Source organism: Amia ocellicauda, chromosome 6, assembly GCF_036373705.1.
Source record: "Amia ocellicauda isolate fAmiCal2 chromosome 6, fAmiCal2.hap1, whole genome shotgun sequence".
Lineage (NCBI taxonomy): Eukaryota > Metazoa > Chordata > Actinopteri > Amiiformes > Amiidae > Amia > Amia ocellicauda.
The window spans coordinates 46,192,138-46,218,190 of record NC_089855.1 but is presented as its reverse complement, the minus strand read 5'-3'; the positions used below and the strand labels follow the sequence as shown (position 1 = coordinate 46,218,190).

Sequence of the window (26,053 nt, the reverse complement as noted above, 5' to 3'; positions counted from 1 at the left end):
GCGTGTGCAGTGTGTCTATAGTGCCTCAGTGAGTGTGCAGTGTGTCTATAGTGTCTCAGTGCATGCGCAGTGTGTCTATAGTGTCTCAGTGTGATTGTAGTGTCTCAGTGTGTGTGCAGCATGTCTATAGTGTTTCAGTGCCTGTGCAGCATGTCTATAGTGTTTCAGTGTGTGTGCAGTGTGTTTAAAGTGTCTCATTGCATGTGCAGCATGTCTATACTGTCTCATTGCATGTGCAGCATGTCCATACTGTCTCAGTGCATGCGCAGTGTGTCTATAGTGTCTCAGTACGTGTGCAGTGTGTCTATAGTGTCTCAGTACATGTGCAGTGTGTCTATAGTGTCTCAGTGTGTGTGCAGTGTGTCTATAGTGCCTCAGTGCGTGTGCAGTGTGTCTATAGTGTCTCAGTACATGTGCAGTGTGTCTATAGTGTCTCAGTGTGTGTGCAGTGTGTCTATAGTGCCTCAGTGCGTGTGCAGTGTGTCTATAGTGTCTCAGTGCATGTGCAGTGTGTCTATAGTGGCTCAGTGTATGTGCAGTGTGTCTATAGTGCCTCAGTGAGTGTGCAGTGTGTCTATAGTGTCTCAGTACATGTGCAGTGTGTCTATAGTGTCTCAGTACGTGTGCAGTGTGTCTATAGTGTCTCATTGCATGTCCAGTGTGTCTATAGTGTCTCAGTGTGTGTGCAGTGTGTCTATAGTGCCTCAGTGTGTGTGCAGTGTGTCTATAGTGTCTCAGTGCGTGTGCAGTGTGTCTATAGTGCCTCAGTGCGTGTGCAGTGTGTCTATAGTGCCTCAGTGAGTGTGCAGTGTGTCTATAGTGTCTCGGTGTGTGTGCAGCATTTCTATAGTGTCTCAGTGCGTGTGCAGTGTGTCTATAGTGTCTCAGTGTGATTGTAGTGTCTCAGTGTGTGTGCAGCATGTCTATAGGGTCTCAGTGTGTCTATAGTGTCTCAGTGCATGTGCAGTGTGTCTATAGTGCCTCAGTGAGTGTGCAGTGTGTCTATAGTGTCTTGGTGTGTGTGCAGCATTTCTATAGTGTCTCAGTGCGTGTGCAGTGTGTCTATAGTGTCTCAGTGTGATTGTAGTGTCTCAGTGTGTGTGCAGCATGTCTATAGTGTTTCAGTGTGTGTGCAGTGTGTTTAAAGTGTCTCATTGCATGTGCAGCATGTCTATACTGTCTCAGTGCATGCGCAGTGTGTCTATAGTGTCTCAGTACGTGTGCAGTGTGTCTATAGTGTCTCAGTACATGTGCAGTGTGTCTATAGTGTCTCAGTGTGTGTGCAGTGTGTCTATAGTGCCTCAGTGCGTGTGCAGTGTGTCTATAGTGTCTCAGTGTGTGTGCAGTGTGTCTATAGTGCCTCAGTGAGTGTGCAGTGTGTCTATAGTTACTCGGTGTGTGTGCAGCATGTCTATAGTGTCTCAGTGTGATTGTAGTGTCTCGGTGTGTGTGCAGCATGTCTATAGTGTTTCAGTGCCTGTGCAGTGTGTCTATAGTGCCTCAGTGAGTGTGCAGTGTGTCTATAGTGTCTCGGTGTGTGTGCAGCATTTCTATAGTGTCTCAGTGCGTGTGCAGTGTGTCTATAGTGTTTCAGTGTGTGTGCAGTGTGTCTATAGTGCCTCAGTGAGTGTGCAGTGTGTCTATAGTGTCTCAGTGTGTCTATAGTGTCTCAGTGCATGTGCAGTGTGTCTATAGTGCCTCAGTGAGTGTGCAGTGTGTCTATAGTGTCTCGGTGTGTGTGCAGCATTTCTATAGTGTCTCAGTGCGTGTGCAGTGTGTCTATAGTGTCTCAGTGTGATTGTAGTGTCTCAGTGTGTGTGCAGCATGTCTATAGTGTTTCAGTGCCTGTGCAGTGTCTATAGTGTCTCAGTGTGTGTGCAGCATGTCTATAGTGTTTCAGTGTGTGTGCAGTGTGTTTAAAGTGTCTCATTGCATGTGCAGCATGTCTATACTGTCTCAGTGCATGCGCAGTGTGTCTATAGTGTCTCAGTACGTGTGCAGTGTGTCTATAGTGTCTCAGTACATGTGCAGTGTGTCTATAGTGTCTCAGTGTGTGTGCAGTGTGTCTATAGTGCCTCAGTGCGTGTGCAGTGTGTCTATAGTGTCTCAGTGTGTGTGCAGTGTGTCTATAGTGCCTCAGTGTGTGTGCAGTGTGTCTATAGTGCCTCAGTGAGTGTGCAGTGTGTCTATAGTTACTCGGTGTGTGTGCAGCATGTCTATAGTGTCTCAGTGCGTGTGCAGTGTGTCTATAGTGTCTCAGTGTGATTGTAGTGTCTCAGTGTGTGTGCAGCATGTCTATAGGGTCTCAGTGTGTCTATAGTGTCTCAGTGCATGTGCAGTGTGTCTATAGTGCCTCAGTGAGTGTGCAGTGTGTCTATAGTGTCTCGGTGTGTGTGCAGCATTTCTATAGTGTCTCAGTGCGTGTGCAGTGTGTCTATAGTGTCTCAGTGTGATTGTAGTGTCTCAGTGTGTGTGCAGCATGTCTATAGTGTTTCAGTGCCTGTGCAGTGTCTATAGTGTCTCAGTGTGTGTGCAGCATGTCTATAGTGTTTCAGTGTGTGTGCAGTGTGTTTAAAGTGTCTCATTGCATGTGCAGCATGTCTATACTGTCTCAGTGCATGCGCAGTGTGTCTATAGTGTCTCAGTACGTGTGCAGTGTGTCTATAGTGTCTCAGTACATGTGCAGTGTGTCTATAGTGTCTCAGTGTGTGTGCAGTGTGTCTATAGTGCCTCAGTGCGTGTGCAGTGTGTCTATAGTGTCTCAGTGTGTGTGCAGTGTGTCTATAGTGCCTCAGTGTGTGTGCAGTGTGTCTATAGTGCCTCAGTGAGTGTGCAGTGTGTCTATAGTTACTCGGTGTGTGTGCAGCATGTCTATAGTGTCTCAGTGCGTGTGCAGTGTGTCTATAGTGTCTTAGTGTGATTGTAGTGTCTCAGTGTGTGTGCAGCATGTCTATAGGGTCTCAGTGTGTCTATAGTGTCTCAGTGCATGTGCAGTGTGTCTATAGTGCCTCAGTGAGTGTGCAGTGTGTCTATAGTGTCTCGGTGTGTGTGCAGCATTTCTATAGTGTCTCAGTGCGTGTGTAGTGTGTCTATAGTGTCTCAGTGTGATTGTAGTGTCTTAGTGTGTGTGCAGCATGTCTATAGTGTTTCAGTGCCTGTGCAGCATGTCTATAGTGTTTCAGTGTGTGTGCAGTGTGTTTAAAGTGTCTCATTGCATGTGCAGCATGTCTATACTGTCTCATTGCATGTGCAGCATGTCTATAGTGTCTCAGTACGTGTGCAGTGTGTCTATAGTGTCTCAGTACATGTGCAGTGTGTCTATAGTGTCTCAGTGTGTGTGCAGTGTGTCTATAGTGCCTCAGTGCGTGTGCAGTGTGTCTATAGTGTCTCAGTGCATGTGCAGTGTGTCTATAGTGGCTCAGTGTATGTGCAGTGTGTCTATAGTGCCTCAGTGAGTGTGCAGTGTGTCTATAGTGTCTCAGTGCGTGTGTAGTGTGTCTATAGTGTCTCAGTGTGATTGTAGTGTCTTAGTGTGTGTGCAGCATGTCTATAGTGTTTCAGTGCCTGTGCAGCATGTCTATAGTGTTTCAGTGTGTGTGCAGTGTGTTTAAAGTGTCTCATTGCATGTGCAGCATGTCTATACTGTCTCATTGCATGTGCAGCATGTCTATAGTGTCTCAGTACGTGTGCAGTGTGTCTATAGTGTCTCAGTACATGTGCAGTGTGTCTATAGTGTCTCAGTGTGTGTGCAGTGTGTCTATAGTGCCTCAGTGCGTGTGCAGTGTGTCTATAGTGTCTCAGTGCATGTGCAGTGTGTCTATAGTGGCTCAGTGTATGTGCAGTGTGTCTATAGTGCCTCAGTGAGTGTGCAGTGTGTCTATAGTGTCTCTGTGTGTGTGCAGCATGTCTATAGTGTCTCAGTGCGTGTGCAGTGTGTCTATAGTGTCTCGGTGTGATTGTAGTGTCTCAGTGTGTGTGCAGTGTGTCTATAGTGTCTCAGTGTGTCTATAGTGTCTCAGTGCATGTGCAGTGTGTCTATAGTGTCTCAGTGTGTGTGCAGTGTGTCTATAGTGCCTCAGTGTGTGTGCAGCGTGTCTATCGTGCCTCAGTGTGTGTGCAGCGTGTCTATAGTGTCTCAGTGTGTGTGCAGTGTGTCTATAGTGTCTCAGTGCCTGTGCAGTGTCTAAAGTGTCTCAGTGTGTGTGCAGTGTGTTTACATTGACAGTGTCCCAGTGTGTGTGCAGCATGTCTAGTGTCTCAGTGTGTGTGCAGTGTGTCTATAGTGTCTCAGTACATGTGCAGTGTGTCTATAGTGTCTCAGTACGTGTGCAGTGTGTCTATAGTGTCTCATTGCATGTGCAGTGTGTCTATAGTGTCTCAGTGTGTGTGCAGTGTGTCTATAGTGCCTCAGTGTGTGTGCAGTGTGTCTATAGTGTCTCAGTGCGTGTGCAGTGTGTCTATAGTGCCTCAGTGCGTGTGCAGTGTGTCTATAGTGCCTCAGTGAGTGTGCAGTGTGTCTATAGTGTCTCGGTGTGTGTGCAGCATTTCTATAGTGTCTCAGTGCGTGTGCAGTGTGTCTATAGTGTCTCAGTGTGATTGTAGTGTCTCAGTGTGTGTGCAGCATGTCTATAGTGTTTCAGTGCCTGTGCAGTGTCTATAGTGTCTCAGTGTGTGTGCAGCATGTCTATAGGGTCTCAGTGTGTCTATAGTGTCTCAGTGCATGTGCAGTGTGTCTATAGTGTCTCAGTGCGTGTGCAGTGTGTCAGTGCGTGTGCAGTGTGTTTATAGTGTCTCAGTGTATGTGCAGTGTGTCTATAGTGTCCTAGTGGGTGCAATATGTCTATAGTGTCTCAGTGCCTGTGCAATGTGTCTATAGTGTCTCAGTGCCTGTGCAGCATGTCTATGGTGTCTCAGTGTGTGCAGTGTGTCTATAGTGTCTCAGTGTGTGTGCATTGTGTCTATAGTGTCTCAGTGTATGTGCTGTGTGTCTATAGTGTCTCAGTGCGTGTGCAGTGTGTCTATAGTGCCTCAGTGAGTGTGCAGTGTGTCTATAGTGTCTCAGTGCGTGTGCAGTGTGTCTATAGTGTCTCAGTGCGTGTGCAGTGTGTCTATAGTGTCTCAGTGTGATTGTAGTGTCTCAGTGTGTGTGCAGCATGTCTATAGTGTCTCAGTGCATGTGCAGTGTGTCTATAATGTCTCATTGCGTGTGCAGTGTGTCTATAGTGTCTTAGTGTATGTGCAGTGTGTCTATAGTGCCTCAGTGCGTGTGCAGTGTGTCTATAGTGCCTCAGTGTGTGTGCAGTGTGTCTATAGTGCCTCAGTGTGTGTGAAGTGTGTCTATAGTGTCTCAGTGTAGGGTTGGCAGAGCTACGGGTTTGTTGGCTCCGGCTCCGGAGGGGCTCCAGAGGTTCAGCTCTAGCTTCAGGCTGGCTCCAGCAGACCCTGCTGCTTAAACTCTGGCTTCTATAACCAGCTCCAGCTCCAGAGCTACAAAAACAGTGCAAACTAAGATGGGATCATCATTTATTAAGTGTTCTTAAGTTGTGTTGCTTTGCTATACATTGTCTAAGATGATAAAAGGGATAAGCATATAGAAATCTGGTATTAAAGCTTCAGTGTTTAATTTACTCTATTTTACTTATTTTATGTAAATAACTGTTTAACAAAACCAATATATTAATAACATGAACATCTGTTTAACCATTCAAACCTTGTAAATTGTACAATAAAGTTGTCTGTGGCAATTAGGGTTGCATTATTCCATTATTTTGACGGACTGTCTGGTATTTCTACACTACATGGCCAAACGTATGTGCACACCCCTTCTAATTAGTGGATTTGGCTATTTAAGCTACAGCCTTTGCTGACAGGTGTGTAAAATCAAGCACACAGTCATGCAATTTCCACAGATAAGCATTGGCAGTAGAATGGGCCGCACTGAAGAGCTCAGTGACTTTCAACACAGCACCTTCATAGGATGCCACCTTTCCAACAAGTCAACAATACTGGACAGGGAGTCAAAGTAAATACAGTACATGGCCAAAGTATGTGGACACCTGCTCATTGAACATCTCATTCCAATATCATGAGCATTTATATGGAGTTGGTCCCCCTTTGCTGCTATAACAGCCCCCACTCTTCTGGGAACTCGTTCCACTAGATGTGGGAACATTGCTGTGGGGATTTGCTTCCATTCAGCCATGAGAGCATTAGTGAGGTCGGGCACTGATGTTGGGCAATCAGGCCTGGCTCACAGTCAGCATTCCAGTTCATCCCAAAGGTGTTCCATGGGGTTGAGGTCAGGGCTCTGTGCAGGCCAGTCAAGTTCTTCCACACTGATCTAGTACTGACTATTGGACCTCCACACTGACCATTGAACCTCAATTTGTGCATGGGGGCATTGTCATGCTGAAACAGAAAAGGGCCTTCCCCAAACTGTTGCCACAAAGTTGGAAGCACAAAATTGTCTAGAATGTAATTGTATGCTGTAGCGGTAAGATAATCCTTTAGTGGAACTAGGGGGCCCGAACCATGAAAAACAGCCCTAGGTCATTATTCCTCCTCCACCAAATTTTACAGCTGGCACTATGCATTCGGGCAGGCAGTGTTCTCCTTGCATCCGCCGAACCCAGATTCGTCTGTCGGACTGCCAGATGGTAAAGCGTGATTCATCACTCCAGAGAACGTGTTTCCACTGCTCCAGAGTCCAATAGCGACAAGCTTTATACGACTCCTGTCAACACTTGGCATTGCACATGGTGATCTTAAGCTTGTGTGCAGCTGCTTGGCCATGGAACCCCATTTCATGAAGCTCCGGCCGAACAGTTATTGTGCTGACGTTGCTTCCAGAGGCAGTTTGGAACTTGGTAGTGATTGTTGCAACCGAGGACAGACAATTTTTGCGCATTCGGCAGTCCAGTTCTGTGAGCTTGTGTGACCTAAGACTTTGAGGCTGAGCTGTTGTTGCTCCTAGAAGTGTCGCCTTCACAATAACAGCACTTACAGTTGACTAAAGCAGCTCTAGCAGGGCAGAAATTTGATGAACTGCCTTGATGGAAAGGTGGCATCTATGACGGCACCACGTTGAAAGTCACTGAGCTCTTCAGTGCAGCCCATTCTACTGCCAATGTTTGTCTATGGAGATTGCATGACTGTGTGCTTGATTTGATACACCTGTCAGCAATGACCGTGGCTTAAATAGCCAAAGGGGTGTGCACATACTTTTCGCCTGGTGTATATAGGTGTCCTGGTGTATATAGGTGCAAGATTATTCCAAGCGTTGTATGTTAATATAAGTATCTAAAAATATATTATTTGCCTTACTGGTAGCCAGTAAAAGATGCCAAAACAGGAGTGATAGGAGCAGAGAGTGGGGTTCTGGTTAAAACCCTGTCTGCTGCATTGTGGACCATCTGGAACCACTGCAGGAGCTGACCAGAGACTCTTGCTAAGAGTGCATTGTAATAGTCAATGCGAGAGGTAATGCAAGCATGGACAAGTTTCTCTGCATCAGCAAAAATAGTCAAAAAATAACATCGAACCTCAGAGGAGCAACACATTTCAACCCCATTATATTTAGGTGGACGATAACACATTTTTCGAACCTGTTGGGGAGAACCAACACTTCTGTTTTATCACAGTTACATTTTTAAAAGTAGTATTGCATTCAAATTGTAACATTGTTTACACAAACCTGAAATATGGAAAGGTCTCAATTTGTTTTGGGTTTAGTTTGCAGATACATTTTTGTATCATCAGCATAAAAATGAAAGTTTAGTCCATGGCTACAAAGTATTTGACATGAAGGCAAAAGATAAATACTAAAAAGAAGAGACCCGAGTACAGATCCCTGTGGAACACCATCTGAGACCAACATTGCTTTGGATATGACTATATTTAATGCCACAAACTGTTTTCTGTCAGATAGATATGACCTTAACCATTGAAGTGCAATGTCAGAGATAGCTACATGATTCTCAAGATGGCCCAGCAAAAACCTCATGACCTATATATAGACACCGCCACACAGTACAGACACTGTATGGACACTGAGACACGGTATGGTCACTGTATACACAATGAGTCACTCTATACACACAGTATAGACACCAAGACACTTTAGAGATGTACACTGTCTCAGTGTCTGTACTGTATTTCAGTGTCTATACTGTATCTCACATTATATATATAATGTCTTTCTACAATGACACCCTATAGCCAAAAATAACAGCCAAGGTTTGCTGAGGATTCAAAACTCCATTTGAGTAGTGTAGAGATCACAGGCAGGGTCAGCCAAATAGCATGGAACCCTTTAGCTTAGTGATGGTCAGGATCCCATATACACTATGACTCTCCCACCCTATGTCACCTAGTAACTGAGTAATATTCTTGATCTTTATTTGGGGCTGTGATGCTGCATTACAGTACAGAAAGCAGGGCCATCTCACTAACCCAATGTATAACAGCAGCCTGTTCCGTTTTAAGGTCTTAATCGCAACCTGAACTCTAAACCCAGACAGCACCCAATCGGGCCAAGCCAGTCCCGAACAAACCTACACCCGATACAGGGAACTCAGCAGAAATGCTAACCCCAACCTTCAAGAAAGCCTGCCGTCACTGGGGACTCAAACCCGAACCCCAGCCTGGACTAATATGTAATTTGATTAATAAATATAGCTAAATTACACACAAAGTACACCAAACATGATTCTAACAACCTTTAAAGATCTGCATCCCTGATTAAACATACATTACCACCTGTTATCAAATATATGTCCATGTGTTCCAGCTCTATGAAATGTTATTACCACATTCAAATAGCAATGAACATGTTATTGATCTCGTTAATTAAAAGAACTGGAATCAACAGCCAATTGCCACGTTCCTAGGCTCCTCCCCCTCGCTCCTGCACAAAGCCACGCCCCCGCATCCCCCGGCGAACACCAATCCCCGCGCAGCATCGCCATCCCTGCGTTTCACTGCGACTCTCTGTTCCTTTAAAACGTCTTGGCGTTTTTTTCCCTTTTTTTCTACCCTTCCCCCGACCCCCCTCCCGCTCCCTCTCCCTCTCCGCGCACAACGGAGCCCTTTAAGCCGGCGTGCGACACAGAGACGGCATTCATTGGGGGGAGAGCGAGCGAGCCGGCGAGGGGGCTGGAGCGTCACTGGGAAATTCTAACACATCTCCCGTGCAGAGCGGACGACCGCCTTCTCCACACAGAGTAAGAGCTCCGAGTCTGTCCCCCTCTCTCTCTCTCTCTCTCTCTCTCTCTCTCTCTGTCTGTCCCAGTCTCTCCTGCTGCCCCTCTCTCTTTTCTTGGACGACTTAAAACTTTTTGTAATTTAATTTCATCCTGTTTCTGAAAAGTAGAAAGAGCCACTTTGCGGGTGTAATCGGTGGACAATTCGATAGCGTTATTATGTTTTTGTGGACGTAAAGTTCTTGTTATTATTATTATTATTATTATTATTATTTCAATTATTATTATTATTGATGTTGTCTTTGCTGAGGTTGTTGTTGTTGATCTTGATATGCCGGCGGGCCAGTTCTGAATATGAGATTTCGTTTGCGAGATTATTTTCCTTATGTAAGTAGGCTACCCGACCGGGTAGGGAAAGTTGGGACACTTTTAAAGTGTCACTTTTATTAAAATAATAATTATTATTATTATTAATAATAATAATAATTATAATTATAATGATAATAATAATGACATTATTACTATTGATAATATTGTGACCATTCTTATCGGTTCCAATTATCTAAAATGGGGTTGGAGGGATTGGTCCCGTGTCTGTTTAACCCTCTGCGGGTCGCTACTGATCCGCAGCTCTTGTCAGATTTGTATTCGTTTGCTGTTCGTTTGTTTGTGAGTTGATTTACTTAATTGCATATATATATATATATATATATATTGATTAATTAATTGCCTCGACTAAAAACGTGTCGCTGAAACCATCTGTAATGCAAGGACAATAACCCCTTTAACCCCCAGATTTGGCTTGGGTTACAGTGAGGGTGAGGACGCCTCTCCCGATCAATTCACACATTTTCTTCCTGGCACTATTAATAATAATAATAATAATAATAATAATAATAATAATAATAATAATATATAGGTTAGTGAGTACTTGACTGCTGCACTAAAACCCCTAGAAATCGGCATGGAACCTTTTTATACTGTATCTGAGTGACAGGAGACGTACCGCTTCCATCACAAACTGATATTTAAATTGATGTTGATGTTGTTTTTGTTTATTATTTATTTATTTATTAAATAAATGAAATGCATGATATATGTTTAGGAGTGACTCGGGAGATTCAGTCCCAAGCAAGTGTTAGGCTTTTTCCATTCCCCGCCCTTATGGAGTGACACCGTGTCGCTCTCTTCCTAATTGGGATTAACCGGGGTTAAAGAGAGAACCGAGATGCGCAGTCGGCTGCTTTTTGGTTTTGGTTTTTTTTCGCACGTAATCCCGACGCGTGCAGTTCTCGAATGGCGAGTTTTTCCAGTCGAGCCTTCTTTTTTTAATAATGTACAAAAGTATATATTAAAAATGAGGAAATTGGAGAAGATAACCCCCGCTTCATTTCCTTCTGTGTAAAAGAAGTAGGGTGAAACGAAGAATATCATGCAACGCCTGTTTGTTTTTTTTCACAGTTCATAATAATAAGGATAAAAATAAACGAAAAGATTCAAGACTGGCTGACCTCAATTCCTGTGGCTTGATTCTTGTGTTTTAATAAATGCATAAACATTCGTCGTTATTTGAATAGTGGATTAACTGTGCTATTATTATTATTATTATTATTATTATTATTATTATTATTATTATTATTAATATTATTATTACTTGCACAGTTTATTATTATTATTATTATTATTATTATTAGTCTTTCAACAGACAGGTTTTTCCAAAAAGCAACACATAACTGCACTACAGCTACACGCCGTTACAAACCATTACAACACATCACTACACAAAAATACAGCCACACTTTTACATTAAAAGATCGATAGATTGATATATGCCCATTTTAATAATTCAAGATGAGTCGAAACGAGCCAAGAACAGCTTTTAAACGGGATAATACACAATCAAATAAATAAACAAAACTTATTTTCACACCTCCCAAACGCGGAAAAAGAAAAGTCACGCCCAACAGAACATCCGTTTTTTATAAACCGAAACATCTTCTATTTCTTTCATCATTAATTGACCTGTGTATTCTTGTATTCATTCTTCGAGCCTCTGAAGGTCTTCACACAGAAAGACAGTAAAACGCCTGTAAAAAAATGAATAAAGTGACACATAAATAAGTTCGATGTATGAAACGTAAACATTTAATTTAAACTTAATTCACCTTATTCTAATGGGACAGACTCAATCAAAACTTTGAGCGGGCCGCACATTGCAAAGCACAAACTTGTATCCTATCCCAATTTAATGTAACTTTATTAAATCACTTTCATACTACTTATAAATCAAATCCCAACAGTACAAGCTTGTAATTGTACGTTTTGCGGGTGGGTCAAGGTTTTGATCTGGGCTTGTCCAATGTCTCCATAAGACCATAAGATCATAAGACCAAATTCCTCCATCTTTAATATCACTTGACGAATTCCCATCAAGGCAATCTAATCTAACATTTGACAAAGTATTTAGTTTTTTGGTTGTTTACTTTGTATTTATTCACTGGCAGATGCTGGGTTTTCCTTCTTAACTAGTGTTTAGTAACAGCAAAAAAAAAAAAAAAAAAAAACTTAGTTTTCTTTCTTGTGTTTTATTCTCTGCTGCTTTCTGTTAAACTATGAGTGGTGGGAGATCACATAAATATCAACGCACTGTTGTAGGAATCCTCCCCAAAAGTATCCTATAATAGTATATATAATAATAATTTTGTTACAGTGAGCCGCTTGTAAGAACATCTTTCTTTTTAAGTGTTTTCACTAATTTATTATCATTATTGTCATTATTATTATTATTATTATTATTATTATTATTATTATTATTATTATTATGTAATTATGCTAGCAAATACATAAATACCTACCAAACGAAAAAATCAGTCAAGCTGTGAAATATTACGTTTTGTTTTCTCATGGTTAGGAATCTCCATAAGGTGGGGTCTCTACCTTTCTGAAGGCGTCTGATTGGACAGAGGCGTATTCTATCGAACGTCCAAAGCGCCAATAAACACATTCTAGGTGGATATATTTACCGGCTACCACTAAACGTCATGTTTATTAATATCATCTCTACCCAACACACACACTCTCCCTCTCTTATTCAAAATTAAGATTATTCCTAGAGATTCACTGAAATCGCCTTAAACCTATATGTGTGTAGCGTATTGCACAGCCCAGTTCAGTTATTTAACACTCACTCACACACATACAGAGACGCACGTAAATAAATATAATCAGAAATAGGGCCTTGGGATACAGTGTATCAGATTCCAATAACCTAACACATTTGAAAATGTATTATATTTATATACGTGGCATAAAAAAGAGCTGAGGAATGTGTTTTATTTTGTCTCTTTTTCGTTGGCTCCTTAAGAAGCTGCACAAACAGCGAGTCTCCTACAAGCACTGAGCCCGATCAGTGTTCCTCGATAGCAGCCTCTCCTCGCCTCCTAGCACTTAATTAAAAGCTACTTGTCTGGAAGATGTTTTACAAATTCGCGTTCAGGCCTCGGGCGGGAAGTAATCCATTACCGGAGAGGCATTGTCTGTCCCTGGGCTCGGTGCTGTAATTGGTTAGGGGGGGTACAGGGGCGCCTGCGTGTGTGTAACCCGACGCCTTGTCACTCACCACACCGTGGCACTGCGGTCTGCAAACTGCGCCGTCACACACAACACACACCATGAGTACATTGTGCTCGGTATACTGTCTATATAGACCAGGTAGGTGTGCAGTGTGTACAGTCTACAGAGCAGGTTAACAGTGTATACAGTCTATAGACTTGTGTGCAGTATATATAGACCAGTTTTACAGTGTATACAGTCTATATAGACCAGGTGTACAGTGTGTGCAGTCTATATAGGCCAGGTGTACAGTGTAAACGGTATAGCCTATATAAACCAGAAGCCCCTGTCGGAAGCAGACCCCTCTCACACTGGCACACCAATTTGGGTTCTGGCCCACTTTGTAAGCAACAAGGATGGTTCTGATTGGCATTACCTGAGAATGCAACATATGCAGGTTGAAATCAGAGGTGTGGGCCAGCCAGCCACAGAGACCACAGTCCCGCCCTGCTTATGCTGTCAGAACCAGGGCAGGGTGTGACCCATGTAGGGGTCGCTCGTTGGTTAAGAAAGGCACTATAAGTGTGATCCACTTGTCTGAAAAAGATACCGCAAGGGAGAAGCATTTGATGACAAGACAGGACCCTGTACACATAGAACACACAGGACAGACTCCACCTCTCTACTTTTCAGATACAAACAGTACAGCCTATGTCTCCTTCTGATAGGATGATTGTGATTGACAAGCCAGTCAGTGACACACAGCTGGGCAACAGTGCTGTGAGCATGGCGACCTTTGACCCGAGTGTGTGTGTGTGGGGGGGGTCTAATTAAATACTCGTGCTGTGGCTGGAAGCGCATGTCCCTTCACATGCCTACACAGCTGCACACAGAGACACGCAGACAAAAAAAACAGTGCGCCAACCATTCTCTGGCTAAATGGACATTTTGAAACAGAGCTGATGAGTGTGAGTGTGTGTGAGAGAGAGAGAGAGAGAGAGTGTCAGTGTCTGTGTGTGTGAGAGAGTATATGTTGCGTGTCTGCATACATGCACAAGTAATGCAGACAGAAAGAGGGAGAGAATGAGAGTCTGTGCGCCGACAACTCCTATGCAGCCCCTACTCCGCACACAACCCGCTCTGTTTCAGCCCCTCTCTCTCGGACACACACACACGGCTTATATTTCCGTGCCAGCCCAGTTTATTTAAGAGCTCCGCGGTATAAATCGAGCCCTGTTCTGGCGAGCCAGTGTTACCCCGACTCTCTGTCCCCGGGGATCTTAGCAAAACGGCGAGGTCATGCACAGTAGCCCGTCAGAGCCAGCGCGGCTACAATAACACCGGCCTGTCAGCGCCGAGAGGCAACCGGTTATGATAGCAGTTGCGTTATTTTTCATGTATTATTCATTTTCATTTACGTACGTATGTTATATATATATATATGTGCTTTGAAAAACTCGATTTATGTTCAGACATGGATAAGATGTGTTAAAATCCACAAATAATATCAGAGCTGATTTACTGTAGGGTCCTGGTCTACTTATTTCCCTCCCTGCATGCAATGCTTATTCTAGTGAAGTGGCGTCGGTACTGTGCCGCTGTGTGACACCAAAACACGCCCGAATCTTGTCTGCGACTTTCGACTAGTACAACCACAAAACAGTGTTGGAGGAAAACAAAACCAGGGGAGGAAAAACAAAAACGCCAAAATTAACCTGCCTTCACATTATTTTTTTCGCCCCCCCCCCGATTTGTTAAAGGCAAAGTTAAAGCTTTCATTTGCTCTAGGTCAGTCTTGCCCCTGCTTCGTCTGGGGGGGCAGATGTGTCCTCCTCCAGGCCACGGCGGTAATCAACGGCAGGCTCGTGATACTGAGCGATGAAGTCATCATCGATTCTGGCTGGATAAACAGGAGGATGTTTTGAAGAGTCTCGGCAATAAAATAATATAAAATAAATGGACGACAGTGAACAGAAAGTCAAAATAAAAATCACAACAACATCAATACAAACTCACACTCAAATTCTGATCTGAAGGTATAAAGCATGCTCACTGCAGCATTAAAAGGCGTTATACATACCAAATAAAAGCACTATTTAAAACATACAACTCATTAATAACCTTAAATGATGGCAGCATATGAGTGGTTCTCAATCCTGGTCCTGGAGGAACACCTACCCTGCTGGTTTTTGTTCCAACCGAGCTCTCAGTTACCTAATTGAACCCTTACTTGAACTAATAATGTCCTAAATCAGAGCCTTTTAATTATTTTTAACAGTGGGGTTTTAAGTATACAATTGTATAAGGAAAATATTATCTTATTAAGGAACACTTTTTATCAGTTAAACGATGTAAAGATTCAAATGAAATCCAATTACTTCAATTAAGGGTTCAATTAAGTAATTAAGAGTTCAGTTGGAACAATAACCAGCAGGGTAGGTGTTCCTCCAGGACCAGGATTGAGAACCAAACAGATCATAGATTTGGGTAAAAGCCCCCATAGACTTCTTGTGGTCCACTTACAATATAACCCACAGAAATTTATATTGTTGTTGTTTTTAGTCAGGGTGTTCTATCTCTCACAAACACAGCCAAAACAAATCACAATGCTAAAAATAGGCCTAGATTTTGTCTCTCAAGGTGTAGCCTGTGTCTGTTGGGTCTAATATCGGATTTCTCTCTCATATTTTTTATAGGTGTGACCTGTCTATGATTTCAGTGGGCGAGGATTTTTGAAAGAGGAAAAAAATAAGCCAGAGAAGCAGAGAGCGATAAAACGAAGACGGGGAGAGGAAGAAAGAGCCAACGAAGGAGAGAGAGAAAGAGAGAAGGGTGAGAGGGACACATACGCTTTGGATTCCACGAATGGAAATTACGTTGTGGGGATTGTTTGCAAAATTCTGCAACTGCGTGCAACTGTAACTGGGGATTACAGACAGTCACCTACAGACACACAGGAGTACACAAAACAGCCCATAAGAAAGCAAGACAAACAACTCGGAAGAGACTTAAAGTAAATCTGCATTCCAGTTTAGAAATACAAAGAAGCTTCTTGAAGGAGGGAGATCGTGTCTGAAGAATAGGACACAAATTATTTTCTAAGGGGGGAAGAGTGCGAAGGAGAGTTTCAAACCGTTGTTGCTTTTTGTGAGCTGTGCCAAAGGAGGCAGTCAGGCTGCTGCTTTTTATTATTATTATTATTATTATTATTATAAAGAAGGAAAAAAAAGAAAAGTACAACAACAAACAGAACAGAAATATCCATATATATTAAGAAAGAAAGAGATGTCCGGAGAGGAACATAGTTTGTCCGAAGTGGAAATGAGCCCAGACGCCTCTGAAGACGGGCATTCCCTGTCTCCGGGCCCCTCCTCGGGGGCAGCGGGCGGGGAGTCCCCCTTGCCTGGGCAGCCTCTACAGGGAGCAGGGCTGGATGGGCCGGGGGCCTCAGGGGTGAAGCCGGAGGAGGAGGACGACCGCTTCCCCATCGGCATCCGCGAGGCGGTCAGCCAGGTGCTCAACGGCTACGACTGGACCCTCGTGCCCATGCCCGTGCGGGTCAACTCGGGCAACAAGAGCAAGCCGCACGTGAAGAGGCCCATGAATGCCTTCATGGTGTGGGCTCAGGCCGCACGCCGCAAGCTGGCAGACCAGTACCCGCACCTGCACAACGCCGAGCTCAGCAAGACGCTGGGCAAACTATGGAGGTGAGACGGAGGGGAGGGTTGCTGAGTACACTGTAGAGAAACCAAACGGCACACTCACAGTCTGTGTACAGAGACACTGTGTCGCCATCGGAATACAGTGAAGCATAGACTGTTCACGAACACTACACAAATAGAAATCAGACTCTCTCATACACACACAATCTACAGAGAGAGGGATACAACTGCACACACAATGCACAGAGTAGTGAATCCACACACATGCACATGATCTCTCTCTCTCTCACACACACAAACACACTGTAAAAAATATGTATTTGAGACTGAACAGATATTGTAGTGAAATCAACCTACTATTGGACACACAATCTCTCTCTCTCACTACACACACACACACACACACACACAATGTACATTAAAGACTATTATTCCACAGCACTGACAACCACTCCTGATTTTGATGTAAACTGCAGGCTCTGGTATGGGAAGTGCACCCGTGACCTCGTCACAGCATCATAATTATTTATTATTTTAATTGCACTTGCATCAACGATATCTCTAATCACGTGTTTAGCCCAGACTGACTAATTAAAGATCAATTCGTTGCCCACACGTTCCCACAGTAAAGCTATGCAAACCTGGTGTAGGGGCTTCCAATCAGGAAAGACTAGGTCACATCTGATTGGCTGGATATTCAATACGTTGGTGGGCACACCTTTCTAAACTAACGCGGTTTTAGTAGGAAAATGTTGATATGAAAGAGCACGTCATTGCGACTTATTAACTGTACGCTTTTAATGTGTTTATCCTTCTTCTCAAGTTTTAATTATATTTGAATTGTAAATGTCCAGCTGTATAAATGAGTACAAATGTAAGTCGCCCTGGATAAGAGCGTCTGCTAAATGACAAATAATGTAATATAATGTAAAAAGTGATCCCGGCTAGTATTTCGCCGTCATTTTTAATTATTTTCTGCTTATTTAATTCGTTTTGCCAAAATATCTTATAGATATTCTCTCTGTGGTCAAGGCAGTTATGGTGACCGTAACATTTCCACAGCTTACCTCCTCATACACACACACACACATCCATCTGATCCCAAAAACGATGTAAATGCGGGGCTGGGGTACAAACACGGTGTATAAACTGAAATAAAAACGCTGCTCATCCTCACGAGGTCAAGTCACCGGGAACTGAAATAGCGCGATATTTGTAATCACACGCACGTGCGCTGTGAGCGGACTGGAGAGAGAGTTGCGCCTTCTGTGCGCCACCATTGCGTACCACGATCTAGTGCTTAGTGTAACAATGAAGTGCTTAAGTAGCCTACACGTTTGCCTTGCGTGTCCCCAGTCCACGTCATTTAATGATTCACTGATCACTTGTTTAACCGTCCAGAGGTCAAAATTGGTGAAATGGGAGAAAGCGGGGTTTATCTCTGAAGTCCGAGTTCACGAGCAGTATGTACGACCTGGAAGCTGACGAGCTCGTATTTACCATCCTTCCCACATGATGTGACTGCGGTCCCGGGAGGAGGGGAGGTGCGGGCCTGGGCGAGGCGGCTGACTGGCCCTCGGTTAACCGTGGATAAAGCGCGTTAGGACGGGGCGATTTATTTATTTGCTTGTTGTGAGTCAACGTCTCCCATCCGGAATGAACCAGCTCGAGTGTTTAAAACCAAAAACATCCATCCATAAAACGATGTACGATACGACATACTTTTAACGTATTTACAGTACGCGTGCGCACACCCACGGTGGCTCTCGGATGACTGACAGCCGGGATGAGGCGCCCCTGCCGTGTGCGCACGCGCGCACTATAACGCACGGTTCCCACGCAGCGCTGCGCATGATCTGCCCATTGTGTCCATCACACTGGGCCATTGTGCACCACCCGGGCGGCGATCAGAGGCCGAGAGAGGGAAGGGGAGGGAGGGCCGGCGTGTATTAGAGGGATTCCCGCTACCTAATCCCTTTGATGAAAATGCTCCCAACAGGGCCTTGTGACAGCAGAGGCGAGAGTGGCGGTCTGATTGGAGCTTAATATAATTAATAAGAGAAAATTAGCAGGACAAGGAGGTTAAACTGATACCCCCCCCATTTATTTATGTTTACCATAAATCTCATATCTTTATTTCCATTTAGATTATAATGCCATTATGCTGTAGTACAGTAACAGACCCACTCGATTTCAGTTTTGGATTTCATTCTTTCAATCAATCTTATGGGAACCCAACGTAGGACCAACAGTGTGTCACCCTAGGATGTGGGACTGGGGAAAATAAATACATACACACACACACACATATATAAATTCAGTCAGGATTAATTTCAGAGTCACATAAGCAGAGAGACACAGATACAGAGATAGAGCCTCAGAGACACAACATCTTTCACACACCACATACACACACCACATAGAGAGAGGGAGACATATCGACACACTGTCTCTCACACACCCACACAGACGGCCACACACACTCAGACACATTGGACTGATCTGTCTACCAGCGCAAACATTTTTTCCGTAACCCAATATCAGCCCTTTAAAGACGCACAAATCTAATAAAGAATCCTTTTTTAAAAGTTTTTTTTTTATTTTCCCACTGATCTTCTGATCACATTCCTGAGGTTCTGGACAAACTCGATTAGTGGCTGTAGTTTCAGGCTCTGGCTGACAGATGGAGTGGTGCAATGAGCCCCATGAGCTGAATTATCCAACTGGCCTGAGAGGAAATAGTCTTTTCAAGTTTCCAGGCTGGGCTTTGAAGCCCCACGATGGCCGCTGATGTTCAGATTACCCCAGACTCTCATCGGGTTTTGTTATTTTGTATTCGTTCAGTTGTGTTTGTATTCCGCAACAGATGATTCTCTTTTGATGAACACATGAGTGAAAGTTGCGTGTGCCCCTCTGGGATGAACTGCTGGGATGTGAACACACTGAGCTTTATACACAGATACAGGGAGGAGTTGCTGTGTGTAACCGCAGGGGTGTCAGACTCCAGTCCTGGGGGGCTGCAGTGTCTGCTGGGTTTCGTTCCAGCCCAGCTGTCTGCTCCTTAATTGGTCTAATTAAACAATTAAGTGGATGAATTTAACACTTCTCTCCAGACTCTGATATGTTCTGTGGGTTCAATGTTTTGAGTCATCAACAAATTGTAAGATATTGGCTATAAATATAGAGAAGGAACATTTTAGATAAGCCTACCTATGTAAATAATGACATTCATTAAGTAATTGGGATCTCCTGTTGGAACAAAAAACAGCAGACACTGTCAGTGCTGAATCTCAGATCTCAGTGTTGAGTCTCAGGCTGTGTGTGCGGAGTCTCAGGTGTTAATGTTGAGTCTCAGGGGAGTAACGCTCATACAGTAGGCATTGAGTTTCAGGTGTGGAATCTCAGGTATTAAAGGTGTACTTGTGCCCCCTCCCCCTGCCCTTGCCCTCCCTCTGCCCCTGCCCCATATCGTGCCCCCCCTGGAGCAGGCTGCTGAACGAGAACGATAAGCGCCCCTTCATCGAGGAGGCAGAGCGGCTCAGAAAGCAGCACAAGAAGGACTACCCCGAGTACAAGTACCAGCCGCGCCGCCGCAAGAACGGCAAGGCCGGGCCAGGCTCCGAGGGCGACGCCCACTCCGAGGGTGAGGTCAACCACAGCCAGTCACACTACAAGAGTGTGCACCTGGAGCACGCCCACCCCGGGGGTGCGGGGTCTCCGCTGGCCGACGGGCACCACCCACATCCAACTGGTGAGCTTCTCCCCCTCTCTTTGCCTCTCTCCCTCTCGCCCACTCTCTCTCCCTTCCTCCACCCCTCTCTCTCTCTCTCTCCCTCCCCCATGGCCTTTCCTCTCTGCTTATCTATCTGCCTGTCTCTCAGTCAGTCCACTGTGGGAGTGTGTGTGTGTGTGTGTGTGTGTGTGTTGGGCACCTCACCCTGTGTGTGTGTGTGTGTTTCTCTCTCACTCTCCAAACTTCTCTCTCACTCTCTTTCTTTCTGATTGCATCTGTGTTGCAGGTCAGAGCCACAGCCCCCCTACACCCCCCACCACCCCCAAGACTGAGCTGCAGGCAGGCAGCAAGGTGGCAGGGGAAGGCAAGAGAGAGGTGGGGCAGAGGGGTGGATCCTCACTGGCAGTGGGTGGGGCGGAGGGAGGCGTAGCAGCTAGCGGGGGAGGTTCAGGTCCAGGGGGCAAACCCCACATCGATTTTGGCAACATGGACATCGGTGACATCAGCCACGACGTCATGAGCAACATGGAGCCTTTCGACGTCAACGAGTTCGACCAGTACCTGCCCCCCAACGGGCACCCTGGGGGGCAGCCTGGCCCGGGGTCCTCGTACCCTTATGGCCTGAGTAGTGCGCTGGCGGCAGCCGCGGCGGCGGCGGCGGGGGGGAGCAGCGGCCACTCCAGCAGCTGGTTGTCCAAACAGCAGCAGCAGCAGCAGCAGCAGCACGGCGGCGTGGGCCCTGACCCAGGGAAGACCCAGATTAAGAGTGAGGCAGGGGGCGTGGGGGGTGCGGGGGGAGCGGGGGTGCACTTCGGGGAGCAGCCCCCCGGGTCCCAGCTCACATACACCCCCCTCAGCCTACCCCACTACGGCTCGGCCTTCCCGGCGCTGGCCAGCCGTGCCCAGTTCGACTACCCTGACCACCAGACCTCCAGCTCCTACTACAGTCACTCGGGCCAGCCCTCGGGGTTATACTCTGCCTTTTCCTATATGGGCCCCACACAGAGACCCCTGTATACGGCCATCGCCGACCCCTCCAGCGTGCCCCAGTCCCACAGCCCCACCCACTGGGAGCAGCCGGTCTACACCACCCTCTCTCGGCCCTGAAACATAGCAAGGGGCGGGGAGAGAGAGAGAGACAGGGAGGGGGCGAGAGAGAAGGAGGAGGAGGAGGCGGCGGCGGCAGCGGCGAGGGACGAGGTTGGGGGAGCGAGAGAGCAAGGAGGAGGAGGCGGCGGAGGAGGAGGAAGAAGAGGAGAGGGGCACAGCACTCACTCGGCTCCTGTCCCAGCCCTCAGCGACCCGGGGTTTGGTGTGCAGCTGCGCGTGCCAAGGGAAGAGTGGCTCCACGGGGCCCTGCTGGGGGGGTGGGGGATGGCGCTCAGGGGCCCCCAGTTGGTGAAGTTAATGCAGTAAGTCATTAACAAACCCCCCCCCCCGACCTTCCCCCCGCCTTCCCTCCCTCCCTCCCCTCCCTATCCCCAATCCCCTCCCTATCCCCAATCCCCTTTCCCCTCACCACCCCCATCCCCTCCTGCCCTCCCCAGCTCCGACTCGCTGCACTATGGGCGTGGCATGAGCGGGGTGGGAGGGGGGGGAAGGACTAGGTCACACAAACTATCCCAGATGCTGTCAGGCTGAGGGGGACAAGACACCACAGGAAAACAACACTAATCAACCGGCCGCAGTGCAGTCAGAGTTCTCGAGAGTTAAGAGACAAAAAAGTGCATTCAGTACCTGGGATCATTTGACTCTTGGCGGGGGGTGGGGGGTCCCGGGTTCGAGGCGTGATCCGGTAAGGGGGTGGGGGCCCGTCAAGATGGGCTGTGTGGCTCCCTGGGTCCCCCCTCTGTGTTCTCCCTCAAAGCCCCCTGCCACGGTGGTCCCATTGTTGAGGAAAAATATTAATTTTCTAGTGGAAGAAATGCACAGAAAAACGCCAGATCATACCATCTGAGGTGTCAATCTACAAAGTATATATATATTTTTTCTTTGGGGGGGGGGCAGTTCAGGACGATACAATAATAAACTAACTATCCTAAACTGGGAGGGAGGGTAGAAAGGGTATTCAGTCCAATCCAAGTTACTAGACAGGAAGAATCCTAGCTGCAGTCTACAGTTGAGTGCAGTATTTACACCATCCCAGACTGGGCCAGTGCAACTGTCTGTAACTGCAAGATGCAGGAGGACGGGGGGGTGGACTATACACTACTAGGACTGGGGATGGGGACGGGGTAGCTGAGGGGGGAGACGAGATGAGACGAGGGCCCCACTGTGAGTATAATTGGGTTGAGTATAATCCAGTATAATCTCAGTTAGGACAATGTCTGAACTCTCACTGGCACAACAGCCAAGGCCACCAGGGATTTGCCGACAGACAGATAGTGCTATTCAGCTTCCCTGTTGTGCACATTTAAATACACTTATAATACAGGACAGTGCAGAACGCATTTAACGACACCGATGGGATGAACAGGACAGGTCACAGCAATTGACACACAGGGGCAGCCCAGGGGCCGACAGGACACATAGACATAAGGAAAGGACAGTAGTCTGAAATTACTTAATTGTTGAGAAGAAAACACGGGTGGAAATTTCAGTTTGGGACACAGGGCCGGGGGAGGACTGAGCCTCTACAGTGTGGCAGTATAATCCAGCTCTTTTATTATTGTTATTGTTTTTGTTGTTGTTGTCGTTAATACCCCAGCATGAGCAGAACGCAACGCTCTCTCCGATCCTACTGCATGAACTTCACCAAACTCACCGCAGGCCAGGCTGGAGGGATGCAGTGGGCATAGGCTCAAGTCCACACTCTCTCACTCATACAAAACACGGCTCTCACACTCATACCTACAAACACACATATATTCCTCTCACTCTCACACAGACACATACACAAACGGTCACACTCAGACTCACACATACACAAGCACACACAGACACAAACTCACACTTTCTCTCACAGATGCAAGCACACACACACACACAAAGTGACACTGACAGACACAAACACACACACACGTGTTCACACACAAGGGGCTCACTACACACCTCTGGGTGCAGGCGTGCTGTGTGGCTGTGCAGAGCCAGCGCTTCAGTGTCGGAGCGGCTGTAGAGACACTGAAGGACTCCTACGATGCATCGCTATAGAGAGCTGTAGGTGTAAGTGGTCTCAGTGCGAACCTGTGCGCTTATCCAGGATTTTTGCTATAGTCTGTGCTATAGAATCTGTCTATAGAGATCACGTGTTGAGGACTAAGCTCAGAGTCTGTACCTTAGCCTCGGGACCTGGGATCTGACCACATGCACAGCCTCAGTCTCCGACCTCCTGACACAGACTGTGTGTAGGTCAGGGTGGGAGCGTCGGCGCTGACCGGGCCGTAACCGCGACTCTCCGCTCACGGCTGCGCAGGTCAAAGGTCGCATGTGAGGAGGTCACACACGACACCCTCAGAGATTGTGTATAAAATCCATTTTTGTTTTAAATACATAAATATATATATCTTTTTTTATCATTATTATTATTGATTTATTAATAACCAAAATGAAGGCTATTTCTTTCCTGTTTTGTCTGAAAAGAAAACAATGTATCTATTATTGTTATTATTATTATTATTATTGTTGTTATGTTATTTGTCTCCATTACACTGAAAGTCTTCACCACTGCTTGTGTTACAGTAACACTTGTGTGTACAATGTATTAGCTTATTTTATTATTGTTTTGGTCTGTATTGTTGTTGTCGCTGTATTTTGTTTTTGTATTGTACATATGTTGTGTTAAATATCAGTTTGGTCTCTAATAATTATGAAGTTGTATGATGTTTTGTGCGATTGTGTGACTTTTTCTTTGTTTTTTAATTGTATTTTTTTTTACCATTTTGCAGTCTTGTTGGGGGGGGAGTGGGGGCACAGCTATGACTGCCAAGGGAGTGAGAATAGCAGTTGTAGGAGAGAGAGAGAGAGAGAGAGAGAGAGAGAGAGAGAGAGAGAGAGAGAACAGCTTGGCTAAACCTCATCAATTACTTTTATTGAATCATATGTGTTTGGAGAGCGTTTTTAAATGGACATTTTTAAACAGTTTATCCCTGTAAACCCGAGCGTATAATTTCAGCAGCCTGACAACACCAAATGACCTAGAAACGCCCATATTTGGAAAATGATCCAATCAAACATGCTATAGGTACCATTTACATCCTGGTCCAGAATGAATTACTTAGCTAATTAATTATTTACACAATCAGTTAATGAACAGCAGGGCTGCAGTCCCCCTCGCCATTAAAACAAGTCAAATGCCAAACGGACAAATCAAAAGCCAACCCAAACCCCCTCTGTAATCCTATTGACTTGTCCACCTGCTAATCCAACTCTGGTCCCTCCCAATGTGAACATTGTCATTATATGCCTCTGTGTGTGTGTGTGTGTGTGTGTGTGTGTGTGTGTCTTTATTAACACATATTGGAGGTTCCTCTCCACTTCTAATCCAAATTACAAACTATTTCCCATAATTATTCTTCCTTGAAATAAATAAATACATGAATACAAAAATGTCCCAAATGTTCAAAATGTTTTTGAATTTTCCTATTTCTCTCTATGTTTTTTCTTTCTTGCATAAAAAATATATAGTAGGTATTCTTATAATTCTCATTGTTATTACTGTTATTATGATTATTATTGTTATTATATATTAAAGTTATTTTATATTCTGAAGCAAACAAACAAACAAAAACAGTTTTTATCTGCTGTGATCAGTCATTCCAACATGCGTCACAGTCGCACGTGTTTCTGGTCGCATTTGTTTTATTTATTTTATTATTATTTTATTATTATTATTTTGCCATTTCCAGTTTCTATTGTTGGCTAAAAAAACAGACAAACGCAAGACAAACTGCACATGTAATTCTGAATTGTATGGAAACCGTAGCCACTCTGAGATTGTTATTAATGTCTCTCACACTAAATAAAGATGTATTCTGTCTTTTTTCTATGAAGCAGGGGTGTCATACTTTCTGAAAATCCACACTAACACACATATGCACTCACATACATACTGACACACCGATACACTGATACACACTCAATGACACACACTCAGACACACTGACATGCTGTTACACAATGATACACACATTCACTGACACACTCACTGACACACAGATAAACTGATACACACTCACTGACACACATATACACACTAATACATACTCAGTGACACACCAATACACACTGATACACACTGATACACACTCACTGACACAAACTTACTTACACACTGATACACAGATACACACTCACTGACACACCCTCAATGACACACACTCAGACACACTGACATGCTGTTACACAATGATACACACATTCACTGACACATTAATACACACTGATACACACTCACAGACAAACCGATACATATTCACTGACACACCAATACACACTGATACACACTCACTGACACACAGATACACACTGATACACACTCACTGACACACATATTCACACTAATACATACTCACTGACATACCAATACACACTGATACATACTCACTGACACACCAATAAACACTCACTGACACACTGATACACACTCAATGACACACACTCAGACACAGACACGCTGTTACACAATGATACACACATTCACTGACACATTAATACACACTGATACACACTCACAGACAAACCGATACATATTCACTGACACACCAATACACACTGATACACACTCACTGACACACAGATACACACTGATACACACTCACTGACACACAGATACACACTGATACACACTCACTGACACACAGATACACTGATACACACTCATTGACACACATATACACACTAATACATACTCACTGACATACCAATACACACTGATACATACTCACTGACACACTGATACACACTCAATG

At 45.1% G+C, this 26,053-nt stretch overlaps 1 protein-coding gene across 2 annotated transcripts; it reads left to right on the top strand.

Moving 5' to 3' along the window:
• The first annotated feature begins 9,046 nt into the window (after positions 1–9,046).
• On the top strand, positions 9,047–21,295 carry sox10 (SRY-box transcription factor 10). 2 transcript variants are annotated; one of them, XM_066707295.1, is made up of 4 exons: positions 9,047–9,221; positions 15,449–16,459; positions 19,903–20,165; positions 20,434–21,295. In XM_066707295.1, the coding sequence occupies exons 2-4, from the start codon at positions 16,038–16,040 to the stop codon at positions 21,252–21,254; spliced, it is 1,506 nt and encodes a 501-aa protein (XP_066563392.1). In that variant the 5' UTR covers positions 9,047–9,221; positions 15,449–16,037; the 3' UTR covers positions 21,255–21,295. The 2 variants fall into 2 exon arrangements, with proteins under 2 accessions (XP_066563392.1, XP_066563391.1); XM_066707294.1 differs by having other exon boundaries at positions 19,900–20,165.
• Positions 21,296–26,053: the final 4,758 nt, after the last annotated feature.

Excerpts from the sequence above, each read along its gene's own strand:
- sox10 (XM_066707294.1), top strand. The coding sequence starts at position 16,038 with ATGTCCGGAGAGGAACATAGTTTGTCCGAAGTGGAAATGAGCCCAGAC. Across the intron at positions 16,460-19,899 it reads ACGCTGGGCAAACTATGGAG|CAGGCTGCTGAACGAGAACG; the intron begins GTGAGACGGAGG and ends CCCCCCCTGGAG. Across the intron at positions 20,166-20,433 it reads GCACCACCCACATCCAACTG|GTCAGAGCCACAGCCCCCCT; the intron begins GTGAGCTTCTCC and ends TCTGTGTTGCAG.